This window comes from Sycon ciliatum, chromosome 9 (genome assembly GCF_964019385.1).
Source record: "Sycon ciliatum chromosome 9, ocSycCili1.1, whole genome shotgun sequence".
In the NCBI taxonomy this organism is placed as follows: domain Eukaryota; kingdom Metazoa; phylum Porifera; class Calcarea; order Leucosolenida; family Sycettidae; genus Sycon; species Sycon ciliatum.
Genome location: NC_088651.1, coordinates 23,315,280 through 23,341,687, shown reverse-complemented (window position 1 = coordinate 23,341,687; position 26,408 = coordinate 23,315,280). Strand labels below are relative to the sequence as shown.

The 26,408-nt window shown below is 45.9% G+C and overlaps 3 protein-coding genes across 3 annotated transcripts; 2 read left to right on the top strand and 1 right to left on the bottom strand.

The window, feature by feature from the left end:
* The first annotated feature begins 9,701 nt into the window (after positions 1-9,701).
* LOC135824593 (S-phase kinase-associated protein 1-like) lies at positions 9,702-11,510 on the top strand. Its single transcript, XM_065337327.1, has 2 exons — positions 9,702-10,197; positions 10,719-11,510. Exons 1-2 carry the CDS (start codon positions 9,853-9,855, stop codon positions 10,869-10,871), a joined length of 498 nt encoding a protein of 165 aa, XP_065193399.1. The 5' UTR covers positions 9,702-9,852; the 3' UTR covers positions 10,872-11,510.
* A 1,232-nt stretch (positions 11,511-12,742) lies between these two features.
* Positions 12,743-17,717, top strand: LOC135824363 (uncharacterized). Its single transcript, XM_065337096.1, has 2 exons — positions 12,743-14,563; positions 17,679-17,717. Exons 1-2 carry the CDS (start codon positions 12,743-12,745, stop codon positions 17,715-17,717), a joined length of 1,860 nt encoding a protein of 619 aa, XP_065193168.1.
* A 5,837-nt stretch (positions 17,718-23,554) lies between these two features.
* LOC135824362 (S-phase kinase-associated protein 1-like) lies at positions 23,555-25,091 on the bottom strand. Its single transcript, XM_065337095.1, has 2 exons — positions 24,747-25,091; positions 23,555-23,716 (listed from the first exon to the last, which is right to left on the bottom strand). Exons 1-2 carry the CDS (start codon positions 25,089-25,091, stop codon positions 23,555-23,557), a joined length of 507 nt encoding a protein of 168 aa, XP_065193167.1.
* Between the last annotated feature and the right edge of the window lie 1,317 nt (positions 25,092-26,408).

Genomic DNA, 26,408 nt, shown 5'->3' with positions numbered 1-26,408 from the left:
GTGCCTGGCGTCCAGCCGATCCGCTTCATTCCGTGAACGGCAGACATGGTGAGGAAGATAGAGCTGATCTACAGTCCTTGTCAGGTCAGTAACCGTTTCAAGAAAACGGGTCAAAAGGTAGATGGGAAAATTAGTTTACGCAGTTATGGTGAAACAGCTGAGATTCTCGCGGAAGTGGAGTTCAGGTGTAGAGCTTTCCAGACAGATGTTCCGTTTAATGAGACGTTTAAGAGTGTACTGTGCGCAGTGAGCCTTGACCATGTACCCCCTCCAAGAGCGAACGTAAAACTAGCAATGAAAAATTGTCCGGTGGAATGCATCGAAACGGTTACCATGGAGATCATACACTGGCGTAATACGCTCCGTCGCAGTGGTTATAGGCCTGAGAGATTATCTAGGTCCTTTCATCTTAAAGCTCCTGAAAAGTCGACGAAGAAGCTCAACTCCCATCAGCTGTACCAAACATCTATAGTGAATTTCCGGCGACATCAAACTTCAGAACTTTTTCCTTACACAAGAGAGATGCTCTCCATACAAGACGGTTCTCAGCTAATGAGTGAGACCCAATCATCTAATTCTTCTAGTTATCTCTGGAATCGTGTGGCTAAACTAGATTTTTGCTGTCATCACAAGAAAAGCGCTTTGGATTTGAGTTTACTGCAGCGGAACACATGCCTCGTTTCCTTCCTAACGATAGCGAGTTTTGGAGAATTTATGCATCCGACACCAAGGTTGGACAGGTTTGAGACGTTTCAAATCGAACTTGACTTCTGTCAAATCTGCATACCAGTGGTTATAGCTGCCCTCAGATTCCTTCTCAACACATTGTCCCATTTTCACGTTTTCTTGCCAATTGGCCATGCATTCAGAGTACGTGCTTTATATAGTCTAAACGATACTTATGACGTACACTGGTATTCAACGTGGCCTGTTGGATGCTTGTATATTCCAGGCGATCTCTTTTATCCCATAGCTGATCATCACCCCAAGTTACACCTTTATGTCGATTCTACTTCTAACCCTCCACGGTATGATCCACCCTACCCGGACATCAGTCACTACAGTGACTGGTATACCAAGCTCGAGTCTCAATTATACCTGCTGCCCATGTCATTATCATGACAACATCTGCATCAGTGGATGAATTTCACTTTGATCTGGTCTTTTCTATTCAGAAAATAAATATTGTGTTAATATCGTAGTTCACAAGTTGCATTTAGTTTCATTTAATTTATTATTATTTTAGGGTTGATATCACCTCCACCATGGCTGATTTTAGTTTAATTTAGACACTTTATGCACACAAGTATCATGACAGTAGTGTTTGGTTTCTTGGTTGATTTTACCACTACCACCGTTACTCTATTTGGCTGACCACATTTGCGTGGGTTTGATTTTCTAGTGTTTTCAAGAATGTTTTCACATCTCAAAATGTTCTCTAGTTTCTGATGTAGTCTTTTAGTCAATTGATCCGGTTTAAAGGGGAAAATGCTCTCCCTCCCCACCCCTCTCTGACAACAGGGCATCAGCTCCAAAAATCTATTGCAGATACATCATTAGTTACAGTGCAAGCATTGTCACGAATATTCACCAGGTCAAAGTCACGGCCGTAAGTAGTGGATGTTGCAAACCTTCTGTCGCGTTGACACCGGCCAGTATCCATGGTCCATTCAGTTTATTTACGTTTTGTTTAAAACTATACAGCGTACATGGCTGGGGCTACCACTGCACACTTTGCGTTGCGATTGCAGGGCATTTATAACCAACCACTGCCAGCAGAAAAAAGAATAAGAAACCGAAATGAAAAGGAAGGAAATGTTAAACCAAGACTGGACGTATGTGTTACGAGTTATGAGCTACTGTACACGACGTTAACAAGATAATACACAGTCAGAAAGCGACTCAATCTGCGGACAGAACTGTTTCGTCCTTTGTGGACTCGTCAGCGCAGCACAGAGGAAATGAGGCCGAACCTGATAGCAATGGAAATAATAATTTCAAATCAGGCCCGAACGTACCTTGCCAGAGTGCTCAAACTGACAAGTCAGTGAGCTCTGCATAACGCAAACAGTCAGAAAGCGAGATAACTTAGCACAAAACCGACATGCAACTGAGAAATTCAACTACCAGACACCTCACATGTAGCTGTAACAAATATTCATTGCCCAAACCGGCATACTTCCAGCTTGGAAGGACCAATAATTATTATGGTAGGACCCATGAGGGGAAGGTGAGCGCAGCTCAAATGAGCAAAAGGTATGTCCAACGGCAACAAAGAATGTGAGAAGTAGAACAGAGAACAATGTGAATGTGGGTAATACAGATTAGTCGTGTTGGCGAGTCTCGACGCACTACACCGACCAGTGGTCTTAGGAACAGCATGACACCAGACCATAAGAAGAGGGGAGGCATGAGCAGAAGAAAAAGGTGAAAACCAACCGTAAGGAATCCAGCATCGATGATAATAATGTCCCTAAAAGGCTTCATGATGCTACAAGTGATAAACGGCTACTTTGACAGCAGGTAGCGTGCCCCTGTGCGTAATGTAACCAGTTTGTATCAGTTCCGGAGCACTTCTGAAGCCTGGGCTGTACTTTGTGATCATTCCCTCTTCCTGACAGCTAGTATTTCCATTCCTTCTTACTTCGTTCTCTACATATTCACCTTGATGCTATTTGGAGAGGTTCCCGTAGAGTAGTGCGAAATAAAATATACACAAACAACCACACAAAGGTACACATCAGTAGGAGTAACTTCGCTACATAACAGTGCGTGTTTTGTCATTCTTGGTCACAGTTCCTGTAGGCGCAAACCAAGTTCTCAGCGATGTCCGCCAGTGTCCACTGCGGCATCCGGTCAGTAAGGCGCATGACATTATCCGTTGGACACATTTCAGTCGGTCAATTCATCGAATGGCAGTTCAGGACAGTGCGATTTCTTGTTATCGGCATTATAACTGTTTCCTTGTATTGATCGCGGTCTACACTATGCGCAAGACTGGCAAACCTGTGTGGATACCCGGGTACCATAAACTATGGCTGTGGACTGGCGAGTTGTGTAATTTGAAGTAGCACCTTCAGCCAGTAGGGCCTCTTTTACAGTCAAATTAACACAATTGTTTTAAATGCAATAAATCATACACTGAAGAAGAAATCAGAAAATGCATGTGTAAAATAGTGAATTTCAAACCCAAACCAAAAAAACTTCAAATCAATTTTTTTAATAATTAAAATAAACTGAACAAACAAACTTCAGCCAGTCATTTATTATTAAGAACAGTTGTGTGGCGTAGGAAGTTACCAGGTACAGGACATGTACATGTCAATGTACTATCATAATAATTATATGTGTAACATTGCTGTCGTGGAGTGCAGTAAAGTACAGTTGTGATCGTGTGCTAGCGACGCACTGACTGTAGCAGAAGGAGTGCAGAACATACTAGTATACTCCTCCAAGTCCAAGGCATGGGCGTGACGGTTAATAACTGCTCTTTGGATGGCACTGCTCATCAGTGAAATTGCAAGAATTATCACCTGTACAACAACCCCAGCGTCAGGGCTGGCTCGGGGGAACAACTACTTAAAACATGAAATTTAGACCAGCACTCATGTTTGTACATTTGGAGGTAACTGACATAGAACTGGATATCTACATTTTACAATACATGTAAGTTGAACGCAAATTTACGGTGTATAGAACTTGGGAAGAATAAAGGAAAACAGTGATGCGCCGGCCATACGTGACAATTTGACTCTTTGGCCAAAGATTTGACTGTAGGAACGTACATTTGCTGATAGCAAAACTGGAGACGGGTACCTGAGATATTTGGTGACTTGGTAAGCTGCTTAATGCTTGCACAGCTCAATAGCGCTAACTGCAGTTACGCTTATAGGTGATTCAGACAGCGACCAAAATCACGTGTGAAATGGAATTTCCATGGTGAGGCAGTCCGGTTTCAAAATTGTCTGCAGAATCGCTGATTAAATACGTTTGATTGGTACAAACGTGGTCACAGTTGGCCGTAGTCTGAATAGCATATAACTGAAATACTGCCAAATTTGCGAGACCAGCGCTCTGGATCAGTTATGTTATTTTGCGGTACCAGTCCCATCTATGGGCAAAACCAAAAAAGATAATATAATATTATTATATAGCTAGCATGCACAGTCTCGGAAAAGTATTCAGTGGTGACTGAGAATCGTTTCAGCTTGTTTCGGGACCAGTACAATGAGGAATGCGCGCCAGATGAATTGTGGGGTCAGATTCAAACGGGAATTGCGGAGGTTGTGAGCTTGTTTTGATCTCATCACCACTGCCATTTTTCTGCATTCACAATACTTGTACACTCATGTACATCCATAATATCTGAAATTTTGTTTGGTTTAGTTAAGAACAAGAACATTACATTTTTACAAGTATAAAATTATAATGAAATTGGCTCGCCATTCGAGTTCACAAAGAACATAATATTCATATTATATGAACTGTGAAAAACCTTAAAATCACCATATGCAAATCAAGTGGTCTCTTCGCTGCAAAATCTCAATCCAATTCTAAGCCGGAGCCATGATCTGGATTAACGAGAAAAACAAGTGAGGTGGACCTATATCATACAGCACAAAGTGGAACGAAACTACACCATACACGTTGAAATTGCACCCTCCTTTCCTTCTTTACCTTCGGATGGCGTCTGGATATGTCGATTGCCTCCCTTATGCGGCGGTTCCGGGGACACTTCTGTTGCGAGTATGGATGTTAATGTGAAGGGAAAGAATGGCGCTGTGGATGGATGTTGTAGTGGTCGGTGCAATGCGTAGTGCTCTCCCGAGGCCTTCTAGCGGTGCACAGACTCTGGCTTCTCTGTCATACTCCTGGAATCGCTCCCTGAAAAATCGCTTAGCCTCGCACACATACTCCTCTCCAGAAACGGAACAAAAAATTCAATGGACCACATTCTGCGACTTACACTGACCGTCACTTTTTTACACTAGAAAAATAGCGTGGAATTGAGGTGTTTAGAACCCTGCCAGACACAACTACATGTAACAGAAGTACCAGATCGTCACGAGGAGTAAGGGAGGCACAAAAATAGATTATGCATAAAACTACACGTCAATGCTGAAATTGATTGGCCTGTCGATATCGCTTCCTTTGAGTCTGCTATTCAATCTGTCTTTCTTCACCGGTATTTTTCCAACTGCCTGGGAAGCTGCTGTCGTCATCCCGCCGGCCGAACTCCGCCAAGACCGAGATCATGTGTGTCGTCCCCAACGCGTCATCAGATGTTGCACATCTTCAAACTTTTATTTTCCATTTCCCCAATGATCCTACCCCGATACCTATAACCTCTCGTCACAAGCACCTTGGCGTTACACTTGATAGCAAATTGGGCTGGTCCCACCATTTCCAGAATCTGGAAAAGCGGTCAAGCTCAGTCGTCGGTATTCTTTATGGCCATCTCCCCCACATTTCACCAGAATACCGAAAGACCTTTTTATCATACATACGTTCTGCCTATTTTCTTGTATTGCTGTATGGTGTGGTGTGGCGCTGGTAATGGCCTCTTTGCAAAGCTGGAGATTGTGCATCGACGGATTCTCTGGGCAATACTTCGTTTGCCGCCCGAGACCAACATAGCCGTTTTCTATGAAAATTGCTGTACATTTCCTCTGAAACATTACATTGACAGATCCTCCTGCGTATACTTTCACAAAATCAAACTTATCACTGCCCCTCAGCATGTGCAGCATTCCTTGAACTGGTTCAATGAATCCTCAACAAGCCGGAACTCGCTTCGTTTCCCGCTTGCAAGAAACAATTCCATGAGCAAATCGCCTGTATTCCTAGCATACCAATTATGGGATTCTCTTCCTCAGCAATTAAGGTCCAGCAACAGCCTCAAAGCGTTTTAAAGCTTGAAATATATACACGTACGTCGATCTTCATTTACTAATCATTGATTTTCATTCTCTTTGTGTATAACTTCAAGCTCCAAAGTAAATCACATATGCTACCTGTACAATTCATTTGGGTTTTGGATTGATTTTTATAATTGATTTTGGTTTTGGATTGATTTACTTTTATTTCATTTTCATTTAACTTCCCATATTTTGCGTGTGCATTTTTGCCTTCTTGTTCTTTTATGCCATGGCTGGTAGCCCTCCTTCATAATATTGGTTGACACCATGTAAGCCATGAATTGAGAATAATAATAATAATAACCTGTGCTGGGCAGGAGGGGGGGGGGCGGAGGCCGGTGCACATGCCCTGTGTCGCCACTTTGACAGCAGCAACACAGAGGGAGCACTCCTGGTCGATGCTACCAACGCGTTCAACTCCCTGAACCGTGCAGCTATGCTCCACAACATCCATCTACTATGTCCATCAATAGCAACAACTTCGAAAAACTTTTACCGCAGCACAGTACCTCTCCACGTCAGCGGTACGGTCATCTGGTCTGCTGAAGGCACCACGCAAGGCTGCCCACTAGCCATGCCCCTCTACGCTATTGCCATGACGCCACTCGTCACTACCCTCGCCACCGCCCTTATGGACGACTCTCCAGCTGGCACGGTGCATGACCGCGAATCACCAGAGAGACCAGCCGGCGTCGGTGCGTCCGCTGCTCGACCGGACGCCTCGACCATCCAGCTATGGTATGCCGATGACGCGGGAGCCGCTGGCCTGCTGCAGCGCCTTCGCACCTGGTGGGATCTGTCAACTTGGCCCAGCATTCGGCTACTATCCAAACGCTGCCAAGACTTGGCTGGTTGTCAAGCCCGAGCATCTCGATGCTGCCAACGCTGCATTCGCCGACACCGATGTCCACATCACCACTGAGGGCCGCCCCTACCTGGGTGCTCCTCTGGGCTTGCAAGCCTTCAAGACAACATTTTGCAATGCTCGAGTGGAGGCTTGGGCATCTGAGATGCGTGAGCTGGCGAACGTGGCCGAGGCCGAGCCCCAAGCCGTGTATGCCGCACTGGTCTTTGGGTACCATCACCGCTGGACATTCCTGATGCGCGTGTCGAGCTGTGCACCAGACGTCTTAGAGCCTCTCGAGTCCTCTCTTCGCTCCGTCTTGTTGCCAGCTCTATTGGGTGTGCCAGTCGTCCCTGCCCCTCTACGCAGCCTCCTTGCTCTGCCTGTGCGTCATGGTGGTCTTGCAGTGCTCAATCCAGTTGAGGCTGCCCCGCAACAGCGGACAGCATCTCTGTCCATCACGAGCAGTCTCCAGCAACTTATCGCGGACCAGTCCTCCCTCTACAGCGTAGACCCAGCAGCCAATTGCGCCGCCAAGGTTGCTGCCAAGCAAGCCCAGTCTGTGACTACCAAGACCGTCCTGCAGACAGCTGGTCCAGAGGCCCTACCACCAATGCTTCTGGAGCACCTCCAGGCCAAGGGAACAGGTGCATGGCTGACCTGTCTTCCTGTTCGCGAGCATGGATACTCCCTCGACCGGCGGTCCTTCGTTGATGCCCTATGCATTCGGTATGGTCTCACCATCCACGATTCACCTACCGAGTGTCCATGCGGCCGGCCGTTCACCATTGACCACGCAATGATCTGCAAGTTGGGCGGCTATCCCATCAACCGGTACAACCATGTCCGCAACTACCTGGGCCAACTTCTCTCTCAAGTGTCTGAGGATGTGCAGCTGGAGCCACCGCTGCAACCTCTTCCGACGGTCCGCACGTTTGACCATGGTCCTGCCCTGCTCAGTGCTCACTGCGGACGACGCCAGACCGGACATCAAGGCCAGGGGGTTTGGTCGGTACAGACTGATGCATTTTTGATGTAAGGGTGTTCTATCCCAACGCACAGTCGTACCGATCTCGCCCGCTGGCTGAGGTGTTCCAATGGCAGGAGCGTCAGAAGCAGTCGGCATACGGTGCCCGGATCCGGGAAGTTGAGCACGCGTCGTTCACCCCGATCGTCCTGTCTTCTGCTGGTGCCCTGGCGAAGGAGGCCACCCGGTTCCTGAAGCTGCTCGGAACGAAGCTCTCCACCAAGCTCTCGCAGCCTTGTCCCCTCGTGATGGGAAAGCTGCGGACGGACCTGGCTTTCAGCCTTGTCCGCGACTCCGTTCTGATGGTTCGTGGGAGTCGCCGTGCATTCCGTGCACCTGGTCTGGCGGCGGATGTGGATGCTGTTTCTGTGGAGGCCCGCATTCCCGCCACTACGTGACGCTAAGTCCTCCTGGGGTTTGCCGCTCTCCGGTCCTCTTTCATCCCGTTCTCCCCTCTTTTTTGGGGATTCTTTGTACTTCGTCTTTCTTGTTTTTCTTGTTCCTTTGTATTTTGTAGGACAGATTTTTGGTGTACTGATTTCGGTTGTTGTTGTGTCTGACTCTATTCCCAATATCTAATTCTGTGGTTGGCTTTTTTTATTTTTTTATTTTTTTATAAAATATATAAAAATAAAATAAAATAATAATTAATATTTTCTAATTTTCTTTCACCGCCCACGGCGGCACAAAGTCCTTGGCTACAAAAAAAATAAAGTCTCTCCAAATCTCCCAAAACCAAACTTCAAACTCCTTTCCAAATTTTCGCCCAAGAGGGCATCTTCAGGGTTATGAGACTCCTGTGAACAAAACAACAATATAACTACAGAAAAAAATAAATAATAATTAACTGGTTTTGAGGGAAAGAGACAAACGGGAAAAGTCTGAAGAAAAAATTTGACTGTCACCACCAGGACTCGAACCAGATATAATAATAATGATATTAATAATAATCTTCACTAGTTTGAGGGAAAGAGACAAACGGGAAAAGTCTGAAGAAAAATTTGACTGTCACCACCAGGACTCAAACCAGGGACCCTCGCTTGTAGCTAGCGATGCTCTAACCACAGAGCTATGGTGTAGTCGTCATCCCAGCAGAGACTGTTCAACATTTTCTTCAGACTTCGTAGCTCACACTTCCTGTGGATCCACACAGGATAATAATAATAATATCAATAATAATTGGCTCCTGGGTTGTTCGCACACCGTGGCACTATGCCGGAAATTTGAGTTTTTCCGGCCTGGAAAGCCTGTCACTGAGGCGCAAGAACTTGTAAATCATGTCCTGACGGCCAGTATAGTGGCAGGAGTGTGTGGTCCACATTTCACTCAAATCCATAGAGACACACCAAAGTTACGGTCAATTGAATGCCATATGAAATTTAAGGGTAGGCTGCACCCTTAAGTATTTCATCCTATTGTGTTTTGCACAATCAAGAGGAGGGGGATAGTGTAACCATTACACCTTCTTCTGCCTTCCTATCACTGCACCCCTATGTGCCCGCCTATCGCTGCACAGCTTGTGCGCGCCTATCACTACACAGCTTGTGCGCGCCTATCACTGCACAGCTTGTGCGCGCCTATCACTGCACAGTTTGTGCGCGCCTATCACTGCACAGCTTGTGCGCGCCTACCACTGCACAGCTTGTGCGCGCCTATCACTGCACTGCACAGCTTGTGCGCGCCTATCACTGCATGCACAGCTTGTGCGCGCCTATCACTTCACAGCTTGTGCGCGCCTATCACTGCACGACTTGTGCACGCTTATCACTGCACAGCTTGTGCGCACCTATCACCGCACAGCTTGTGCACGCCTCTAGCTCTGCACAGCTTGTGCGCGCCTATCACTGCACAGCTTGCGCGCGCCCCATCTCGAAACAATCCCTGCTGATATATAGGCCAGAGCGTTTCAGACAACATTCACTTGTTTCATGTCCTTTACAGTTCAGATTTTCAAATTGGCGTTTGTCCTTTCAGTGTAAAGTCAGACCTATTTGTTTGCCAAACCGCTTTGATCCGTTCTAGTGTCTAAGAGAAAGTGTTCGATTTTCAGATTTTAATCGGAGATGGCAGCTATACTGAAGTTAGTGAGTAACGACGGCGAGGTATTCGACGTGGAGGTCAAGGTCGCCTGCCAATCCAATTTACTCAAGGCCATGTTACAGGACACGGGCGATATCGCTGATGATGACGAGCCTGTGCCGTTGCCCCCTGTAAATGGCGCGACTTTGCGAAAGGTGATAGAATGGTGCACGCACTACCAGAACGAAAATTCAGTGGAAGGGGAAGATCCCCTAGATGGAAGTGAAAGTAGAACGGATAACATTGACAGCTGGGATAAAGAATTTTTGAAAGTAGACCAAAAAATGCTCTTTGAGCTCCTCGAAGCGGCGAATTACTTGGACATAAAGGTGAGACAATTGGTAGATGCTGTATGTCGTTTCGTATACTAGTATGCTGAATCGTGATTCTTGTCCAGCGAGTACTTTGATACAATGTATTGTGTTGTTGGGTTCTGTCTGCAACCGGCTGAGTGTTGTTGCCATGGATATGCACTTGTAGTTTCATTTTCAAATCAGGGTTGTGATAGGGTATGCACTTTCTCTCTGTCTCTCTTTCTTTCACTCTTTGCCTTCCTCTATCCTTCTACTGTTTCATCTCTCCGACTATCAATCTCATTATCTCTCTCGATCGGTCTCTCTTTCTTCTCAATCTCTCTTTCTCCGTCCCTCTCTCTGTCTCTCTCTGTCTCTCTCTCTGTCTCTCTCTGTCTCTCTCTGTCTCTCTCTGTCCCTCTCTGTCCCTCTCTGTCTTTCTCTGTCTCTCTCTGTCTCTCTCTGTCTCTTTCTGTCTCTCTCTCTCTCTGTCTCTCTCTCTCTCTGTCTCTGTCTCTCTCTCTCTCCCTCACTCTCTTTATTTCTGTCCACTGTAGGGACTTTTGTATGCCACTTGCAAGACTGTCGCTAATATGATCAAAGGCAAGACTTCCGAGGAGATCAGGAAGAAATTCAACATCGTAAACGACTTCTCTTCCGATGAAGAGGAGGAGATCCGCAAGGAGAATGCATGGTGCGAAGACAAATAGGCATGCAGCCCTCGTTCCTGACATGAGTTTTCGACGTCCTGTCAGACAAGCGGAAGTGAATGGGCTCTTTTCCAGTAGGATGGCCTGTTTCCGGTCAGAGATTTCTTTTGTCGAATGCCTTCCGCAAACCTATGTCAGCAAACATGGTCGTCAATCAGTGGACACTGTGCTCACTACGCTCGAGTAGCGCTATTTGTAGGGGCATGTGCCGAAAGGCTTGTATTTGGTTGTTGTATCGTGGAGTCCAGTATCTGATGCCATCTCTTCCAAGTGTATGTTTGGGTATGGCGTGATGTGTGACGTTTATGGTGTGTGGTGCATGCACCTGTACGCGTTGTCCGAGCGTGAGAATCTGCTTCCGTCTTGTGTTAGATTGACTGTCAAGTGAATGCTGTACATGCACAGTGCTAGTTTGAACTGGTATTGAGGATCACGTGTGATTTGTTCGTGGTCTGGTTGTCTTGGTCATGTGTTCTGTACGTATTGCTCCTTGGTTGGTCGTGTAGATTATAAGGCTCTATATTACTGCTTGTTCTTTGTTGTTTCTTCGTGTCTTTTTCCGTTGGCTTTTCATCAAGTCTTGTTTTCGTCTTTCTCCTCCTGCTCTCTTTCCGTTTGCATGAGAAGTCAGAAACTATACCAAGTTGTTTGAGTTGTTATGTGACAGGGGCCGGGTGGAAAAGGCAATACTACTTCAGTTATCATCGTATTTAGGGAGAAATTTTGTTCCTGGAGTGTGTAGTATGTGGCATCTACAGGCAGGCAGGCATAGTGGGATGGTCTAAGACCATGATTGAGAAACAGAGGGTACCAGGTTCAAGTCCTGCTTGGAGGCGGAAGGAATTTTTCCAGCCGTTCTGCGACCCACAGTTAATTGGGAACTCGTGGCCTGGCACGAGGGAAACATGGATGCAGTGAATGGGATTTCGGTCTTTGGCAACTTTGTGGTGGGTCTGATCTACTCACCTCCCACCGCTTAGGAGCTGCATCTGCGCCTTGATCCAAGAGGGTGGTGGCGTTCCTGCGGATGCGGAAAACTGGGCCTTTGGCCGAGTTTCACGCGAACCGTGATTTTTTTTTTTACAGTGGCGCTAGGTGTAATCCGACATAAATGCAACGCTCTCGACCAGTTTCGGGAATATCCCTCTATCTGTACATGATGTGTATTGTTCACGTCCAGCCTCATTAGTGCCACTTCTAGGTCGTCAAGGGCTCTGCTCAGGGCGCCACATAACTTCATAAGCAACTTAGGGACGGATTGTACCTAGCGCAACTGTAGTTAGGCCTCCACCACACTAGGTACAAAACTGCGTTCAGCGTGTCACCAAGGAAACGGGCGTGAAATGCATGCTCAAGATATGGGAGGGATTAATCCTGGCTGCCAAGCAGATGGAATCGTACATTGGTGCAGGGATCGGGACGTTGAGGTCGTATCATGCAACATTTCAGAATCCAAATACTTTGGCACCGCTTTTGCACATGTGCTGATAGACGCAAAGAACATGGATACAGTCAGCAAACCCGACTTCTGGCCGTCAAACGTCTCTGCCCGACCCTGGAGATTCAAATCCGATGATGATCGCACTTCAGGCAGTGTAGACCAGCGTCGCTACTCAACAGACGAGAAACAATGACTGAAGTCAGATCAAATCTAAATCCTCTTGCCCAACCCTTTGTGCCCCACGCAAGTTCATCACACCCTTCCCTATTCTTCTATATCTATTGGTCATATTAATATTTGTAGTTTGCGAAATAATCTTTTCGTGTTGTCCAAGCTTGTCTGGGTCCATAACTTAGACATTTTAGAAGTGTCAGAAACATGGCTCGACAACAGCATCTCGGACTCAGAAGTCGACATCCGGGGGTTCTCAATGCACCATCTCGACAGAAAGTGCAATTACAACTGCTCCTGTACAAATGGAACACCTTGCCAAAAGCGCGGCGGTGTAGTGATTTACAGCAGGTTGCAACTTGGGTTTAAGCGGATGTTGATTCAGCACATCGACCTGGAAATGGTTTGGTTGCGTTCCAAAAAACGAGAAGCAGGTGAATCATTCCTCATTGGCTGTCTCTACAGGCCACCGTCCGCACCGGCGGCTTTTTGGCAATCTTTACAGCAAGTCATGTATGACATTCAGGGCGAAGATCTCATTCTGATGGGCGACTTAAATATTGATTTCTTGTCCCCTCAAACGCATCATTTTGACAATTTGAACACATACCTGCTACTTCCCCTTGATCTGAAGAATATGATTACGCACCCTACAAGGATCACACCTACATCTAAAACACTTCTCGACTGTGTACTAACGAACATGGATTGTGTTGAGCACGGAAGCGTTCACTCCTGTGAGTTCACCGATCATGAGTTTGTTCACACCAGTATTATTTTTCCGAAGTCAATTCCAACACAAGGACAAATATATCGAAGCCGCCGCCGTGACTACAGTAAGGCCTCTGCCTCTGATCTCTCTCATTTATTGTCAATTTCTGATCTCGGATCCTTCTCGTCCCCGTCGGTCGATGTAATGCTAGAAGAGTGGCAAGGAAAATTTGAAGACGCCTTGGATGTGGTTGCACCCTACATAATATCACGGAGACAATCCCCTGGAAAAAGGAAGAAGTGCCCATTCATGACACCGGAATTACTAGCTCTCATTAGGCGACGTAAAACCGTCTACAGAAAGTACCGCTCGTCTGACTGCAGTAGTACGGTTCTACAGAAGGAGTTCAAAGTTTTGCGCAGCAAATGCAATAACCTTTATCGCCAACTGCGAAATGCCCACTTGTGCTCCATCTGTGACGATTACCGGCGAGATCCTAGGCGTCTTTGTAGCACCATCAACTCAGTCACCCTGCGCACAAACCCAAGAACTGAGCCTCTCGTCCAGGCAGATACCTTGAACAGGTATTTCCATAGTATTGTGTCAGATCCGAACCCGGCTTATGTTGTTCCAAGTGGTACCTCAAGATCGTGTGACTTGCACGAGTTTCGCCCTATTTCTGAGGATGAGGTACTTCGGCACCTTCAGAAACTCGACGGTACGAAAGCGCCTGGGCCAGATGGTCTCCTCCCGAGCATCCTGAAGGCCGTTGCACCAGTCATCGCCTTCTCCCTCACCCTGATATTTAATACCTCTTTGTGCACTGCTGTGTTCCCGACACAATTCAAGTTGGCTAATGACACGCCGATATTGAAATCCCGTATGGGCGATCCTACTTCTCCTTCGAACTATCGTCCTGTGTCACTCACGTCGATTCTGGCTAAGAGTCTGGAACGCCTGGTTCTAAATCAGTTAAGAGACAGTTTGACCATCGAAAATCACCTCCACGATCACCAATTTGAGTTCCGACCAGCTCGTTCCACGACACAACTGCTCACACTTGCTGTAAATGATTGGAAACTGGCCCAGGATCGCGGAGAGACTACCAGTGTAGCCTTTGTCGATCTCAGCAAGGCGTTTGATCGCGTCCAGCATCAACAGTTACTCGTTGCGCTCCATGGCATGGGTGTTCATGCAAGCGCCCTGCGTTGGTTTGCGTCGTACCTTGCCGGGAGATCTCAGCGTGTCGTCACGCAAGCCAGCCAGTCTTTAAGTCTTGCAGTGTCTCGAGGAGTTCCTCAGGGAAGTATTTTAGGCCCTACCCTCTTTAATGTCTACCTGAGGGACCTTCCCCGGCTTGCGGAGACAGTGGGTTCAAAATTACTGATGTTCGCAGATGACAAGACAGTCTACTCTAGTGATCCGTCGAAGGCGCGTTCCGAAGCCATGTTGTCATCGGCACTGGAGATACTAAACAACCACCTTGGCTCCATTGGTATGCAGATAAATACCGACAAAACCGTTGTCATGCAAATCCATCCCAAACGTGCCACAGGGAGTCAGCAACAACAACAAAGGCAACAACTGCAAATCACCATGTCAAATGTTACGCTAGGGGAAGTGGAAAGCACCAGATGCTTGGGAGGCGTTGTTGACAATAAGCTGTCCTTTGACCAACACATTAACAATGTCGTCCGGAAAGCCTCACGGAAGATCGGTGTACTGCGTCGATCTTTCCGCCAGATGAACCTGTTTGCCCGCCGTACTTTCGTTGTCGGTGTTATTCAGCCTGATCTAGAATATGCTCTCCCTGTATACCTTTTCGTATATATCTGCTTAAAATAGAAACAAGCTAGCCTCACTCCACCGGCGCGCTGTACGAGTTGCTTGTGGCGCATCACCCCAAGCTAATATCACGCCACTTCTTCACCACCTCAATGTTTCCTCTTTCCAATATCGATCAGTATTTTTGTTCCTTGTGTTCATTTTCCACTGTTACTGTATTAAGCCGGCTGTTTGCTTGCAGTCCCTCTTTCCCATCTGTACGTCTACCCGAACTACTCGCGGCTCTACAAATCATAACATGAGTATCAATCGCTTTAGATCTATGTCTGGCTTTCTGTCCTTTTCAAGTAAATCGGCTCTTGTTTGGAATTATTTACCAGACGACCTGAAGTCCTGCACTACTATCGCAGATTTCCGCGTCAAATTGGCTATTTGGCTAAAAGACAGCTTAACTCTTAATCATTGTTGTGATTTGCTTTCAAGCCATGTGCATAATCAGTAACTTGATGTTGCTGTTTTTTTTTTGTTTTTTTTTTTTTGGTTTCCCGTTCTCGGGGCCTTCTATTCGGTACTCTTTGTAGTTGTACTTCTGTACTGTTGACCTATCCGAATTCAAAGAAACATTAAAAAAAAAAAAGATATGTCTTGTAAAACGCTCTCGACGTTTTCGGAGAATAAATAAATTTGAAAATTGTCGCGTCACCACGTTGCAACATAGCCAATTTCCTTACCCACGACGGAAAGCGCCTCCTCCAGCTACAACACCAGGCAGAGCTCCAGACGGTCAGTATGCCAAACAGCGCAGTACCTTTTTGATAATAAATTGTCACTGGCAACCCTTGTCACTCCAAACAGCAAGTACTTCCTTCCCTGAGTGACTCGAATTTAACTAGCAGCAAAGTTCAGGAAAATTGCAAAATAATAGTGAACAAATCTCGATTTGTGTGATCGAAGCTTTTTTGCGTGCCGTGCGCCGGCTAGGCACCGGCGGATAATGTCGGCAGAAAAATAGGCAGAATTCGGTAAATTTTCTGGTAAGTTTCATGCATGTATCTTCCTTCTGACGCCTGCTGCATTGTCGTTCCTGTTACTCAATTTACTGGTTTTCACCGCTATTCGGCAGCTGCTGCGAGTTAATAAGCTATTAGCCAACGGTCCAAAGCTAACAACAGTACCTGTGACTCCTTGGAAGGGTATCGGAGCCGTGATCAACCATAATCGGCCACCGTCGAGAAGTCGGCCTTGTACGAAGGAGCCTCAAGTGTTCGGTGGTGAGGCAAACTGGTTCAAGGTGTGGTCTTTCGCTATCGAATTGGCTCTCAAGTCCCTGGAATTAGGCAGTTCGGATAGAAAAGTGAACTATGCCGCTAGTTTCCTTGTAGGCAACGCTCGCCTTTGGCTCATCTCTTCCCTGGAAGCTGAAACCTTTCCTGACTGGCCGTCACTAAGAGATGCGCTTGCTAAGGTATACGGTCCAAGCCTTCAGATTCCTGAGTTGGCCAAGCACTCAAGAGCGCTGCTGTTCACCAACGGGGTGATGTCCGAGAACAGATAACTCGTGACCATTTGAAAACCTTGTCAACGGCCATACAGTCAGCTCTAACCTGCGTCGCTGTTAGTTACGTACTCGACGCTATGAGTCACCCTGTTACCCAGTCACCCCGTTACCCAGTTACCCAGTCACCCAGTTAGCCAGTCACCTAGTTACCCAGTTACCCAGTTTATTTTCCAAAGCACGAAAAAGGCCAAAAAACTAAACCAAGAACATGTGCAATAACATGTTATTTAGAAAGACGGAACAAGTGAATAATTAGTCAGTCCATTGTTCACGATGGTCTCCGACGATTACGTTGGCAAGCGAGCCTCCCCACTGCCAAAGCCGCGTGGGCTCCACAGGAGGGTGCAAACTTCAAACTAAAATTTATACGCCTACAACCGCGAATGCACATCATACAGGATTTCAGAAGACTGAAGGAAATCCTGCATCTAACAAATGCCATAGCATGAGAGTAGTGCTCACTCCTCTTCTCAGCCAACAGATGAGCAATGCGTTTATACAGTGCTGTTGGCGCTGGACCCATTCCACCACTGGCTTACATGACCGCCGGAACAAAGGATGCTTGCTCAACCCAATCACCCAGTTACCCAGTCACCCAGTTACCCAGTTACCCAGCTACAAAGTCACCCACTTACCCAGTCACCCTGTCACGGAGTCACCCAGTCACCCAGTCAGCTAATGGGTCTCATCTCACCCAGTCAGGTAATGACAATGCATATCGTCTAAACCTGCCGAGAACCTTACGCTGCCACACTGAGTTCAATGTGACCACGCTGAAACCATAGGAAGTGAACGCAATTCCTGGTCGCCGCCAGCCGCCCACAACTGATTTGGACGGCAACACAGGGTACATTGTGGAGGAAATTTTGGATCGCCGATAATGCAAAGGCACACCCGAGTTGTGGTTAAGTTGATGAGACAACCTGGGACCCAGAGAATTTTCTCAAGAACGAGTCCGGAAGAAACATTGTTCCACTTGTGTTCTTAAGTATTTCATTCTATTGTGTTTTGCACAATCGAGAGGAGGGGGGGGGGGGGGGGATGGTGTAACCATTACACCTTATTCTGCCTTCCTATTACTGCACACCTATATTTTTTTGTTTTTTGTTTTGTTTTTGTTTTTTTTGTTTTGTTTTTTAGAACGGAGAGCAGCAGCAGCCTGCAGGTCTTATTCGATAGTGAGGAAAATGTTATCAACTCCAAAGCACGAAAAAGGCCAAAAACTAAACCAAGAACATATGCAATAACATGTTATTTATAAAGACAGGACAAGTGAATAATTAGTCAGTCCATTGCTGCACACCTACATGTATGTGCCCGCCTATCACTGCACAGCTTGTGCGCGTCTAGCACTGCACAGCTTGTGCGCGCCTATCATTGCACTGTACAGCTTGTGCGCGTCTATCACTGCACAGCTTGTGCGCGCCTATCACTGCACTGCACAGCTTGTGCGCGTCTATCACTGCACAGCTGTTGCGCGCCTATCATTACACTGTACAGCTTGTGCGCGCCTATCACTGCACAGCTTGTGCAAGCCTATCACTGCACTGCACAGCTTGTGCACGCCTATCACCTTGATCACTGCACAGGTTGTGCGCGCCTATCACTGCACAGCTTGTTCGCGCCTATCACTGCACAGCTTGTGCGCGCCTATCTCTGCACAGCTTGTGCGCGCCTATCACTGCACAGCTTGTGCGCGCCTATCAATGCACAGCTTGTGCGCCCCTATCAGTTGCACACCTTATGCAATTACTTCTAGCCTTTATTGTTCACGGCCAACATTTGCACGTGTTATTCTACTTACTGTATAAAACCGCTTTTTTACTAACAAAGAGACGATTATTCCTCAGGTGACTAATTGAGACGTTTACAGGTTGTTTGTGTGATTTGGGCGTGTGCCGAGGCAGGAGCACGCCTCTACAGAACAATTATGCTAGATATTAATCATTAGTCATGTTCTATGTTCCAGAGGTGATATGCAAACATGCTTTGACAAAAGTTACAATTTGTGACACATCCCCAGTGGGGCATGCTCGCATGAAATGAGTCATATCGTATTGAATAATGTGCTGATCCGTCTAATGGCCTCTTTTCCAAAATCCCACACCTATATCAATAAGGTTCTGCAAGTAACTGGTTTCCACCAAATGTCCTTCGGAGGTCGATTTTTGAACACCAAAAATTAATGAGAAATTTGAATAGTTTGCATCCAACCTGCCTACAATGAAGAGAGCACTGATCTTCACACAAAAGCATTAGAAGTATCGCTTCCACGTTTTGGTCTTCATCACCATCATCAGGAATGAAGTGGGCATGAAAAAAACCAGCAGTACAAAACAAGGAAGCAAAGTGCGGTACCTAGTGAGAGCTAGAAGGCAATAACATGGCTGCATAGGTGGAGCTTCAGCAGGTCCCAGCCCCTGTTGTTGTTGTTTTCCGGGGATCGCTCCCTGATGTTGGTGGCCTCTGGGATCCTCCTCCAGGGCGGTCACACTCACAACCAAGGGCTTGAAAACCGGAGAAGGCTGTTGCTTCCAATGGTAATGTCTCTGATGTATGCTATAACCCCACTTATGCGGCCGTATTAGTAGCTTCTAGCAGGCGTTCTGGGTGATACACTCGGCACATGTGTGTGGACAATGCATGACTTCACCTACGTAGGCTGCCACTTTTATGCCACGCCACATTCTACCAGGGTCTACATAATCCTTCTTCCTCAGTTACCTACAGCATCATGCATGGATGGTAAGATACTGACCTGTGCGTTCTGCATGCATACAATGTCATAATTATTACTGTTATTTACCCCGAGTGGCGCGTGGTTTTACACACCTCACTGTACTTGTAGGTGCTAGACTGAAGTTATGCTTGTATCACTGTTGTAGCGCAATAATTATGTACTTTCCTCGCCGATTGTGTGTGTGTTGTCATGTACATGTACAAGACTTTGTAGTAATGCTCCCGGCACGACGTGCTTTGCACTTTTCTACGCGCGCTCCCACTAGGTACTGCGCTTTGCATCCTTGTTTGTAAAAGGGGAAGTGCATCGATTTTTCAAGTAGGGCTCAGACGAAGGACAATAATATTGGTTCCGATGGTATATCACTTGCCTCCGTACGATAATGCAAACTAACTTGCCATATCGCCGATTTTCTGATTGCGTTTCCATGGCGACTACAGGTGATGACGCACATTCTGCTTAGCTCCGTGAGAGAGAAGGTCGATCACTGCAGAATTGTGTCATTTTCAGTTCAGTGTTATTGTATTCACGAAGTGAAATAAGTGATGTATTCAACGCTGTTAGCGTCGTGAACTGTTTATTAGTACTAGTATTAGCAGTCCTCTCCTTTGTGTACTGGGACGTGACACCACCAAGGGAAAGCTGGAGTGCGGAGACGTTAGCTGGCAAGCGAAAATCGTGACGAACCAAGTGATAAAATCTTGGTTGGGACAAATCAAACGTTCATCATTTACTTCAACCAAGGACCATGCCGTTTGCTCTTTCTACTTCCTGAAGATGGATGCGCTGCCTGCTGTACTCTCTCCTATCTCTCGTAACGTCTTCTGAAGCCACGGGTAGCCATTGGCGGACTATGCCCGGCCAATCGTCAAATTATGCTTTTGATTTTGCCACAATTATGCCAACAAATATGCTGAATTTTGCTGAATTATGCTGAATTATGCTGAATTATGCTCGGTTCCACTACATGTATTCACGCTGTACATACATGTAGGGGATTGAGAAACCACGCATACACACACGGCCATACCCTGAGCATAATGTTCGTCTAAACCGAAAGATTATGCCGACCTTACACGTTGGAATCCGTATAGTATGCCGGAGCATAATGTTTTGACGAAATCCCAAGATTATGCCAAATATTATGCCGGCATAATCCGCCAAGTGCTAGCCACGGGAGACGACGGTAGCGGAGATTAGCGAACGAAATAATGTCGCAATGGTGTGTTTTGAAATTTTTGCTGAACATTTCTCAGGAGAGATGGCGAATATCAAGCATCTTCTCCTAATCTAGAGAAACCATTTCGTAGGCTTCATTCCGCCTAGGGAAATGCAGGAGACGGCCTGGCTGGGGAGGACACATTTGGAGCAGAACGAAGTAAGTGATCTTGTTTATGTTTCTCTTTGGTATTGCAATATTATGTGTGACAAACATACGTCATGGTCCATAGTTGGTCGTTGTGTGCCTTCATTTGCATGTACAGTCTGTATCGGCTATAGCGTACCCTTTTGATTTCCGTGATTTTATCACTATAACCGATGCATAACTACATGTATAATATGCGATACGATCGATTTTCCTTTTTCTTTTTCGATCGACACATGAAAGGCAAGGAAATACCTTCAGCATGGCGTTTTGACAAATGAGCATGCTGGAAAATTGATAGTGCCCACATTTCCATGAAAAATAGGTTATGTACAATTTTACGTATATCACTATAAAAATAAGCAACGTGAAGAAAGTAAAAAATAGGGCATTTGATATTATTGTTACATGTATTCTAAAGTTCTCACAATAGCCGATAATAATAATATAGTGTGTTATGTATGTTTTGATTCTTTGTTGCCATCATAATACTGTAATTTCACAAATTTTCGGTGTACTTGTATTTTCGGTACTTTCGGTGCATCTGTTTCATACCTAAAATTTCAATACACCGAACAAGCACTAACACACATAAACACATAGGGAACTGCTTCTCTGAACCTAAAATTTCTGTTCACCTAACCTGGCCTTTTGCCCTCATACCGACAATATTGAGCACCGAAAATTTCTGCAATTAGAGTATCCTATTATATCATTACATCCGATAATATTGGTTATGTGGATATTTTTTTATACTGGATAAAATACGTTTTGATTTCGATATTTCGTACCAATATCACTGTAGCCGATATAATCTTATATCCGGTCAATCTATAGCCGATACAGACTGTATACGTGCGCGCTAAAACAACGTGGTCTCTGTTACCAGGTGGTCTGCTGGTTCAGGGTCATGTGATTGGACATACAATAGTCATGTACATATAGTAACCATTGGTCCTGGCTGCAGTGGTCTTCTGGGACAGGTGGTCGCCCTGTCCGAGTGGTCGCCTTGACATGTTTTAAACTGCATAGTTGAAGCGATATAAAATATTGTGGTAAATGAACATTGGGTATTTGAACAGGAGGCGTCGAGACCATAATCCTATTTTCGAGGGGCTGCAGTATGCACTGCACAGTACGCCGGATGTCCTTGTGCATATTTTTTTACTAGAGCCACGTAAACCCGTCATGTGTGATTCATGAATAAGGGGAGTGGTGGCGTGGTCTGGGATGCTCTGCCGACCTTGTGTCTCGGTTTTATCACAACCAGGCGCGCCAATAGCAGAGAGAGAAAGAGAGGGAGAGAGAGAGACATAGACAGAGAAAGAGAGATAGAGATAGAGATAGAGATAGAGAGAGAAAGAGAGATAGAGAGAGATAGAAAGAGAGAGAGAGAGACAGGAGAGAGACAGGAGAGAGAGAGGAGAGAGAGAGAGGAGAGAGAGAGAGGAGAGAGAGAGAGAGTTAGAGAGAGAGAGAGTGAGATAAATAGAGAGAGAGGGGAGGGTTGGGGAGCAAGAGAACTAAATAAGAGAACTAAATAAAGTATAATAAAAAAATGAGAGAGAGAGAGAGAGCGGGGAGGGTGGGGGAAGAGAGGGGGAGAGAACTAAATAAAGTATAATTATATAATGCGTAAGGGGTGTACATTCAGATCCAGAGAAAAGAGTAAGCAGGGCACGAGGCATATGGCAATATGCAGCAGTGCGTGGGCAGATGTGCATACATCTTACAAAGTGTCAGTGGCCCAGTGCCATTGCTGGGCACGGAGGTGCCGGAAGACAGACACTTTGAAACTTTGTAGCCGTTTCCGGTCAGGTGGCTGGCCGAGGACGGCGGGTGGCATGGCATTCCATACAGGGACAGCACAGGCGGGGAAAGCTCTACGGCAACTTTCCCGGCTATTGACAGGTAGTCCTGTCTCAAACTGGTAGTTACGCATGTCGAGACGGACGAGAGAGAGACGAGTGGGTCGAACATATCCATGTATCGGTAGTGTACAGTCAACCGTGCGGGGCATCAGAAAAGTGTCCTTAATTCACCAAGTGTCCTGATACCCGGAGTCTCATTCCATGTACTGAGTATTACAGTAAGATGGGACTTTGATCTGGGCATGGAAATTCTGTCGTTATTCGCGAATTGTCGTTATATCCGCAGTCGTTATTAGCGAAGTTGACTGTACTCGTATCACAATCAGGGCAACAATTGAAGGATTCCAGAAAGATTTCTGGTGACAATTATCAATAGAATTCGTGAATAAAGCGAACAATGAAAAAAGAACTTACGACCTTGGAATGACGAAAACGAGGATACAGGAATAGTAACGACAATAGCACAAACATTGGAAAAGTATATTGCACTGGTAATACAACTATACAGGTGAGAAATGAACCTTGGGTATGCTATGCCTTTCTCTTTGAATCAGATGAAATATACAATTGAGAGCTACTGATAGGCCAAGACAAACACCACTTGGGACCGTCAGATTAATTTATCCGGACCAAGCTAGCCGAGAAAAAAACCCTCGCGCCGACGGATGCATGAATAAGGGAAAAAACCGGGTGTACAATCCCAAGTGGCAACTTGGCATCATGAAAACAGGCACGACATTTATTTGTATCTACACCCCAAGGAAGAAAAAGAAGATGCGCAGACATTTTTTTAGTCTTCGGAAAACACTGAACTGAGATAAATATTATGACATCATGCTAGACTAATGACTATGTGGAAGGTAATACCACATACGGGTGTATTGAGAGTTCACATAACAGTAGCAATTCATCATGTATTGTGTTTCAAGTATGTGTCAGACATGGATGGTGGGAGCGCGGATACAATGTTGAGACTCATCAAAGTGACTGGGATGCTGTCTCAGGGCAGGCCAATGTGTTTACTTGGTAGAATGCTTGCTTACCCTCGTGGAGTGTAGATGAGGTCGACCATAAACAATTTGTTGAAGTCGCGGGTGTACGCATCCTGCTTCGCAGTAACATCAAGCACAATGGAATTAACATTCGCTAACTCTTCAACAGTCATGTTGAGGAATTTCTTGCAGGTGACATGCAGAAGACCCTGCATTAGAAGAAAGAGAGATACAGAGATACAGAGAGACATACAGAGAGAGAGAGAGAGAGAGAGAGAGAGAGAGAGAGAGAGAGAGAGAGAGAGAGAGAGAGAGAGAGAGAGAGAGAGAGAGAGAGAGAGAGAGAGAGAGAGAGAGAGAGAGAGAGAGGGAAAATGAAAGAGAGAGAGAAAGAGAGAAGAGAGAGGGAGAGAAAGAGAGAGAGAAAGGGACCGGGAGACAAACAGATAGATGTGCACAAATGCCAAAGAGGAGGCTGCTGCATTACGCATCTCTCGCTATCTTACATCATTAGAGCACTATGGCTCTAGAGCAACGCGTTATACAAACTTACAGAGACGCTCCGTTTCCAACGCAACAAACACCTTGGGAACTACAGATAGCAGAGTGAGCCAGTATCGCTTATGGAGGTGCTGAACAAGGAGCGAGCTCCCATGCAGGGAGCAACACGCAATCCCCAAGTACCGCCAAAGTCGCACCAACCTCTTCCACATAACATTTGGTATAGCATTGGTGATTGGGTATATATTATTATAAAGAGAGAGAGAGAGAGAGAAAAGGAGAGATAAATAGATAGAGAGAGACAGACAGAGAGAGACAGAAAGAGAGAGAGACGGAAGAGAGATACAGAGAGAGGCGGAGAGAGAGAAAGAGAGACGAGAGAGAGAGAGAGAGGAGAGAGAGACAGAGAGAGAGAAGAGAGAAAGTGAGAGAGAGAGAGAGTGAGATAGAAAGAGAGAGAGAGAGAGAGAAAGAGAGAGAAGAGAGAGAGAGAGAGAGAGGGAGAGAGAGAGATAGAGAGAGATAGAGAGAGAGAGAGAGAGATAGATAGATAGAGAGAGAGAGAGAGAGAGAAGAGAGAGAGTGAGAGATAGAGTGAGAGAGAGATAAGTGAGAGAGTGAGAGACACACGTACACACACACACAGATAGAGAGAACCTAAATGGGAATAATATCGTGATGGACACAAGGAGAGAAAGATCCCACAACTCAAACCAATACATCAATTATTAGTCTCACCGTTATCTGTAAGTACTTGGCAGCTAGGATGAGCTCAACTAGGGTTTTTAGGTCAACTCTCAAATCCTCCATGCCACAGGCATCCATTTTGTCAGTACTTCTTTCTTTGGTATCCATGGCATCATCCTCTTTCACTGGCGTGTCGTTCTGGTGCTGCTCGCACCAAGTAATGATCTTTCTCAAAGTTCTGGCGTTCACATAGGGCAAAGGCACAATCGTGTCGCCATCGTCGGATTGGACACGTTCCTCTAACTTGGTCTTGATTGTTTCAGACTGGTGGGCAACTTTAACTCCAACGGCAAACACCCAGCCCTCAGTACACTCCAAACCTATGGGACTTGCCATTTTCAAACAATTTCCGAAGATCGAACCACGTTGATCAGACTTCAAAACAAGCAACCTTCTCTTGCACACTAGAATTGAACAACTCTGTTTGGCGAAACATACACTATAGATCTGATATTTCCCTCCTTGCTAGCAGCAATGGCTACGTATACCTCAACGCTGGGTGTTCGGTGGAGATTGGCATCAATGCAAGTACAATCTAAGAACCATTACGTAGGCTGGGTTGGAGGGATAATTATTTTGTACTGGGTTGATTACGTGCATGCGTTCACTGCATGCAAACCACTACAATGTACTAGAGTGACTAGGCTGTCTACGTGTCATGCACCATTGACCTACGCTTAGAAGGCGCCGGTGGTGGCATATGGCGAGTGTGGGTGGAGCTTTTCTTTATGGTTTCAAACTATACTCTCAGTAGTAGTTTGGTATGACGTAATGCAACAACGACTCCTCTCCTAGTCCTCCCACTGAGTGTAACCGTGGGTACCAGCGTACAGATCACTGCAGGGTTCATCAAATCTGCGGGCATAGCGACTGGTTCACCACGTATACAAAGTACGTACTTAAGTAGCTAAGAGGTGTATTAGCACAGACGAGAAACCATAGTAATAAGAGAACCAAAGCGAAAGACTGAACTCGGATGGAGGGCCAAGGATTACTGATTAGTTATAAAAAGTAAAAAGGACCAAGAATCTACAAGTAATAGTGTCCACTATCACCGCCAGTTACTGAACAATCCGCTCGTGTGATAACGTTGCACGACACTGACCGACGGAGCTGATTGTTTAGTAACTGGTGGTGTTAGTGGATATTATATTGTGACTTGTAGTTTCTTGGTCCTTTTTACCTTTTATAAAAGCGAAAGACAAAAAATAGAGTGCTTTCATGAAGTGTAAGATTATACACAAAAACAGGTAATTATTTGACGAACTCCTTATCCTTATCGCATTTTATACAAAAATATCAAGAGTACCATGATCATGAATGTACTCTTGGGAATACATGTCTGTGCAGACTTCTTCATACCTGCATACACGATGCGGATAGGTTTTGTACTGCATTGTACAGTGCTAGCTAAAGAAATCTAACAACATGAAAAATCCGCCGCTTTCGAGATAACCGACAAGTATGTGTAGTGCTGAGTGTGTGCAGCGCCCGGCGCCTGGCACTATTAATAGTATTATACTCATGACGTTGGATTTCTTTGGCCCGCACTGTACATTGTACATTGTAGTGCGTAGTGGTAGATTTGACTTACTCAACCATTCGCTACCCCGTTATTGAGCACTCCTGCTCGTTTGGTCTTGCGAATCCAAA

Bases quoted from the DNA above. Each gene is read 5' to 3' on its own strand.
- LOC135824593 (XM_065337327.1), top strand. From the start codon at position 9,853: ATGGCAGCTATACTGAAGTTAGTGAGTAACGACGGCGAGGTATTCGAC. The intron at 10,198-10,718 runs GTGAGACAATTG...TGTCCACTGTAG, and splicing joins CGAATTACTTGGACATAAAG to GGACTTTTGTATGCCACTTG.
- LOC135824363 (XM_065337096.1), top strand. From the start codon at position 12,743: ATGCACCATCTCGACAGAAAGTGCAATTACAACTGCTCCTGTACAAAT. The intron at 14,564-17,678 runs GTGGGTTCAAAA...TTTGTTTTTTAG, and splicing joins TTCCCCGGCTTGCGGAGACA to AACGGAGAGCAGCAGCAGCC.
- LOC135824362 (XM_065337095.1), bottom strand. From the start codon at position 25,091: ATGGCAAGTCCCATAGGTTTGGAGTGTACTGAGGGCTGGGTGTTTGCC. The intron at 23,717-24,746 runs GTGAGACTAATA...CTTCTAATGCAG, and splicing joins CCAAGTACTTACAGATAACG to GGTCTTCTGCATGTCACCTG.